The 6,139-nt window shown below is 43.9% G+C and overlaps 1 protein-coding gene across 1 annotated transcript in view; it reads right to left on the bottom strand.

Moving 5' to 3' along the window:
- Positions 1-2,828: 2,828 nt before the first annotated feature.
- Positions 2,829-6,139, bottom strand: part of LOC122544759 (serine/threonine-protein kinase dst2-like) — a 41,167-nt gene continuing 37,856 nt past the window's right edge. Inside the window, exons 9-10 of the mRNA XM_043684083.1 lie at positions 3,105-3,109; positions 2,829-2,976 (exon numbers count right to left, since the gene is read on the bottom strand). Of these exons, the coding sequence (XP_043540018.1) occupies positions 2,829-2,976; positions 3,105-3,109 (153 nt within the window). The remainder of the gene's footprint in view (positions 2,977-3,104; positions 3,110-6,139) is intronic.

Raw genomic sequence — 6,139 nt, 5'->3', positions numbered from 1 at the left:
CAAGTGCTGGCAAATGGGACTAGATTAGGTTAGAATATCTGGTTGGTATGGATGAGTTGAACCAAAGGACATGTTTCTGTGATGTAAGTAAGTACATAGATAGGGTAAATAGACAAAGTCTTTTCCCTGGGGTCGGGGAGTCCAGAACTAGAGGGGCATAGGTTTAAGGTGAGAGGGGAAAGCTATAAAAGAGACCTAAGGGGCAACTTTTTCACCCAGAGGGTGGTACGTGTATGGAATGAGCTGCCAGAGGATGTGGTGGAGGCTGGTACACTTGCAACATTTAAGAGGCATTTAGATGGGTGTATGAATAGGAAGGGTTTGGAGGGATATGGGCCGGGTGCTGGCAGGTTGGACTAGATTGGGTTGGGATATCTGGTCGGCATGGACAGGTTGGACCGAAGGGTCTGTTTTCGTGCTGTACATCTCTATGACTCTCTGACTCTACACCTTTATGACTCCAGCTTTTGACCTTCCCTTCGAGCCACTGTGTTTATGTGGTGAGTCCAGCTGAGTTTCTGATCTATGATAACTCCCCGGATGTAGATAGTGGGGGGGAATTCAGTGATGGGAACACCATTGAGTGCCTTGGGGTGGTGGTTAGTGTCTCTTATTGGTGATGGTCAGAGCCTGGCATTTGTGTGGCAAAAGTGCAATCCATTGGGTGTGACGTGCAAAATTTTCCTTCACTTTTGTTGTCAACTCTTATTTGTCAGTATCATTTCAACAAATCAATTTTATATAAGAATGACACGCTAACAACTCTACCAATGCAAGCTTTTAGTCTGGGAGTGGGTTGTGAATCTGTCTTTCTGACTGACTGCACAAACTTTCCTACAGTCTACACATAATCTAATTAAACCATATGGTTTAGGAACCAATACTACAGGAGAACTCCAATTACTCTGAGTTGGTTTGATCAATAGATCCTCCAACATGTATTAAATTTCCTTTGTTATTTTGGGCTGTTTCTCTGAGATTAACCAATACAGGGCTTTTGTTTTATCGGGTCCATGTCACGTTTAGTTAATATGGCCTATCCAAGTGTATCTTTGTAAATGTCTTTGTATTTTCTGAGCAGTTTAAATATATCTCTCTGTTGACGTTTCTCCATATACAATAATACAATGTCTGAACGCTCTAATATCTCCGCATTGGATAATCTGAAATGGAGAGCTCTGTTTGGGAATTGTCAATTCTCTTCAGTTCTCATTCTTCTTTCTCATATCCTCCTCTACTTACTAGTTGACACAGCTGTACATTCACATACGGCTCCAGAAAATGCTGGAGAAACTCAGCAGGTCTGGCAACATCTGTGGAGAGAAACCAGTTAAATGTTTCGAGTCCAGTAATTCTTCGTCAGGAAGGTTCTGGCAAAAGGTCACTGATCCCGAAATGTTATCACTGCTTTCTCTCCACAAATGTTACTCAGTTTGTACAGGATTGTATGTTTTTGTTTCAGATTTCCAACATCTGCAGCTCTTTATATTTTGTACATTCTCATTGTCTTCTGTACAATAGCACTGTGTTAATATGTTCACACGACACAATCAATTATTTTCCTACAATAAGGAGTAGCAATTAGATATGTACCGTTTCTAACAGGTAGGGAAAGTATTGGAGAAAGTTCTGAAGGAGCACATTAATCTCCACTTGGAGAGGCAAGGTTTGATCAGGGATAGTCAGCGTGTCTTTGTCAGAGGGAGATCATACCTAACAAACAGGTTCATATCAATTTTAGCATGGCCTTTACCAAAGTCCCACCTGATAGCCTAATAAAGAAGGTTAAGAGCTCATGGGACTCAGGGTAATTTGACAAGTCACATCCAGAATTATCTCAGTGACAGGAGACAGAGGGTGGTGGTTGAAGGTAGTCTGTATGACTGGAGCCCGGTGTGCAGTGATGTGGCACAGGGATCAGTGCTGGCTCCCTTCCTGTTTCTGAGATAGATAAAGAACATCAGTGAGAATATGGAGGGTAATGATAAGTCACTTTGTAGCTGATACAAAGCTCACCGGGCTATTGGCAGTGAGGAAGATGGTGTTAGGGTACAGGAGGATAGAAATGGATTGGTCAGATGGGTAGATCAGTGGCTGATAGGTTTTCACCCTGATAAATGTGAGGTGATGTACTATGGAAGAAGGGACAAGAGAAGGGGATACTCAATGAATGGTAGGATAGTGTAGAGTCCCAAGGGACAGAGATATCTTGAGATGCTTGTCCACAGATCCCTCAAGGTGGGTTTAGGGAAGTTAATATCTACCTTTCTCAGTCATTATGTGGATTACAAGAGCAGGGAGGTTATATTGCAGCTGTACAGGACTTTGGTTAGACCACAGTTGGTGTACTGTGTGTGGTTCTGGTCCCCACAGTACAGGAAGGATGTGATTGTACTGGAGGGGGTGCAGCAAAGATTCCCCAGGATGTTGCCTGGGATGGAGCAATTCAGCTGTGAGGAGAGGCTGGATAAACTGGGAGGGTTTAATTTGGAGCAGAAAAGGGTGAGCATGGTGGGCCTGAGAGAGGGGTAGAAGATTATGAGGGACATGGACGGAGTGTATAAAAGTAGGACCACTGTACATTTATTGCAGCTTTGGATGGACAGATTGAATGGGCCGAAGGGCCTATTCCATATTGTATGACTTATTGAAAAAGTATAGTTTGATTAGAGATAGTCAGCATGGCTTTGTGAGGAGCAGGTCATGCCTCACAAGTCTTATTGAATTCTTTGAGGATGTGACAAAACATATTAATGAAGGGAGAGCAGTGATGTGGTGTACATGAATTTTAACAAGGTGTTTGATGAGGTTCCCCATGGTAGAATCATTCAGAAAGTAAGGAAGTATGGGACACAGGTAAAATTGGTGATGTTAGCCTGTTCAGGCTGTCTCGTTCTATTCTGAAACATCTGTCTGTTTGCTTCTGGGACCAGTCCAAATGTGCTTCGAATACCCTTTTTCATCTCATCATAATCTCTGGAAGATTCCTCTAAACCACTTTGTATGGACAGTGTCCAATCTGGGGTTGACCACCTTAGTTGGGTTGCTGCCTTCTCAAACAACATTTCTTTTCAAATCTTGGTGAGACCAAGACAATCAGAAACATCTCCTGATTGAACCATAGATTATGACTCTGGCTTTCCTCTTCTGGTTTAACTTGCTTACACTGCATGATTTGTAATTTAAATTCCCTTTGTTTCACCGTTTCCTCCTTTTGAAGGTCCTGTCTTTAATGTTCAAATGCTCTTTGAAATGCTTTCTCTTTTTCTACCCTTTGGAATTCCATCTCCAATTTTCTCAGTTCAGTTTGCATTAACTGCATTTCGGGGGTTACTGACCTATCTCTAGATCTATTTTTGATACTGAGCCTCTCTATTTTCATTAAATCCATTGTTTCATTATTATATCCATAATGTTTGTGATCTTAGCTTGCTCGGACAAGATTATTTCCAGTCTTCTGATTAAAAATGTCTGTTTAGTTTTAATCATGTTCTGCAAGAATACCAGGCAACCTTCTGACACCTTGAAAACATATTTAACAATTTCTAGTGCCGTATTAAGGCAGTATGTCAGCTTGTTTTCAGACTACCCACTCCAGGGTGTGAGTTGCCAATTCTAGGTGTCTGTTTTATGCCTTTCAAACTTCAGGAACTGAGGCCCAATAATGTGAAAGGACAGGAATAGCAAAACAGATCAAATAGGAATTATAAAACTGGATCTGCAGATATAATTTGTTATTAATCATGTGACTTCATCAGAACAAAGATGAACAAAAAGGCAATGAAATTAATATCTGCTGCCGAAACCCAGGCTTTTCCAAACACAGTTAAAGGAGAATTTACAAAACAAACTAAAGCAAGTGAAATTTGCCACTTTGGTAACCATTCCAACACTGATTCCAGGGAATATTTGATGGATGCAGTGTAGGGAGAGCTTTACTTTCGGTTCAAAACTGTAGAGGGAGCTTTACTCTGTATCTAACCCCGTGCTGTCCCTGTCCCTGGGAGTGTTTGATGGGGGGACAGTGTAGAGGAAGCTTTACTCTGTATCTAACCCCGTGCTGTCCCTGTCACTGGGAATGTTTGGTGAGGGGACAGTGTAGAGAAGCCTTACTCTGTATCTAACCCCGTGCTGTCCCTGTCCCTGGGAATGTTTGGTGAGGGGACAGTGTAGAGAAGCCTTACTCTGTATCTAACCCCGTGCTGTCCCTGTCCCTGAGCTGGTGGGACAGTGTAGAGGCAGCTTTACTCTGTATCTAACCCCATGCTGTCCCTGTCCCTGGGAGTGTTTGATGAGGAGACAGTGTAGAGTAAACTTTGCTCTGTATCTAACCCCGTGCTGTCCCTGTCCCTGGGATGGGAGAGGGGACAGTGTAGAGGAAGCTTTACTCTGTATCTAACCCCGTGCTGTCCCTGTCCCTGGGAGTGTTTGATGAGGAGACAGTGTAGAGGGGGCTTTACTCTGTATCTAACTCCGTGCTGTCCCTGTCCCTGGGAGTGTTTGATGGGGGGACAGTGTAGAGAGAGCTTTACTCTGTATCTAACCTCGTGCTGTCCCTGTCCTGGAACATGGAGCAGTACAGCACAGTACAGGCCCTTTGACTCCTGATGTTGTGCCGAACTTTTATTCTGCTCTAGGATCAAACTAACCTACATACTATCTTCCATGTGCCGACCCAAGAGTCGCTTAAATGTCCCTGGTGTATCTGACTCTATCCCACTACTGGCAGTGCATTCCACACACCCACCATCCGCTATGTAAAGAACTTCCCTCTGACATCTGTGCTCAACCTTCCCTCAATCACCTTAAAATTATGCCCCCTCACGTTTGCCATTTCTGCCCTGGGAAAAGTCTCTGGCTATTCACTCTATCTGTGTTTCTAATCATCTTGCACACCTCTATCAAGTCACCTCTGATCCTTCTCCACTCCAGTGAAAAAAATCCGTAGCTCTGTCAACCTTTCTTCATAAGGCATGCCCTCCAGTCCCAGCAGCTTCCTGGTAAATCTCCTCTGCACTCTCTCTAAAGCTTCCACATCCTTCCTATAATGAGGCAACCAGAACTGAACACAATATTCCAAGTGTGACCCAAAGATGGCTCTATAGAGCTGCAGCATAACCTCACCACTCTATAATCTAGTACCCCTGCTAATGAAAGCCAATGCACCATATGACTTCTTAATAACTCTATCAACTTGGGTGGCAACTTTGAGGGATCAATGGACTTGGATCCCAAGATACATCTGTTCCTCCACCCTGCCAAGAATCCTGCTTTAACCCTGTCATCTGCATTCAAATTCAACCTTCCAAACTGAATCACTTCACACTTTTCCAGACTGAACTCCATCTGCTACTTCGCAGCCCAGCTCTGCATCCTGTCAATGTCCCGTTGCAACCTGTAACACTATCCACAACTCCACCAATCTTCGTGTCATCAGCAAACTTGGTAACTCACCCTTCCACTTCCTCATCCAACTCATTTATAAAAATCACAAAGAGCAGACGTCCCAGACCAGATTCCTGCAGAACACCACTGATCATGAGCTCCAGGCTGAATACTTTCCATCTACCACCACCCTCTGTCTTCAAACGGCCAGTCAATTCTGTATCCAGATAGCCAAAGTTCCCTGTATCCCATGTCTCCTTACATTCTGAATGAGCCTACTGTGGGGAACCTCATTAAACAGCTTGTTAAAATCCATGCACACATCCACTGCTCCACCTTCATCAAGGTGTTTTGTCACATCCTCAAAGAATTCAATACGTTTTGTGAGCCATGACCTGCCCCACACAAAGCCATGCTAATCAAGCTAAGGTTTTCATAATAATCATAAATCCTGTCTCTCGGAATTCTGTCCTGGAGTATTTGATGGGGATAGTGTAGAGGGAGCTTTACTCTGTATCTAACTCCGTGCTGACCCTGTCCCTGGGAGTGTTTGATGGGGGACAGTGTAGAGGGAGCTTTACTCTGTATCTAAGCCCGTGCTGTCCCTGTCCTGGGAGTGTTTGATGGGGGAACAGTGTAGAGGGAGCTTTATTCTGTATCTAACCCCGTGCTGTCCCTGTCCTGGGGGTGTTTGATGGGGGGGACAGTGTAGGGGAAGCTTTACTCTGTATCTAACCCTGTGCTGTCCCTGTCC

Source organism: Chiloscyllium plagiosum, chromosome 51 (assembly GCF_004010195.1).
Source record: "Chiloscyllium plagiosum isolate BGI_BamShark_2017 chromosome 51, ASM401019v2, whole genome shotgun sequence".
Taxonomy (NCBI): domain Eukaryota; kingdom Metazoa; phylum Chordata; class Chondrichthyes; order Orectolobiformes; family Hemiscylliidae; genus Chiloscyllium; species Chiloscyllium plagiosum.
Note: the sequence above shows the minus strand (reverse complement) of the source record. Positions and strands in the feature narration are given on the sequence as shown.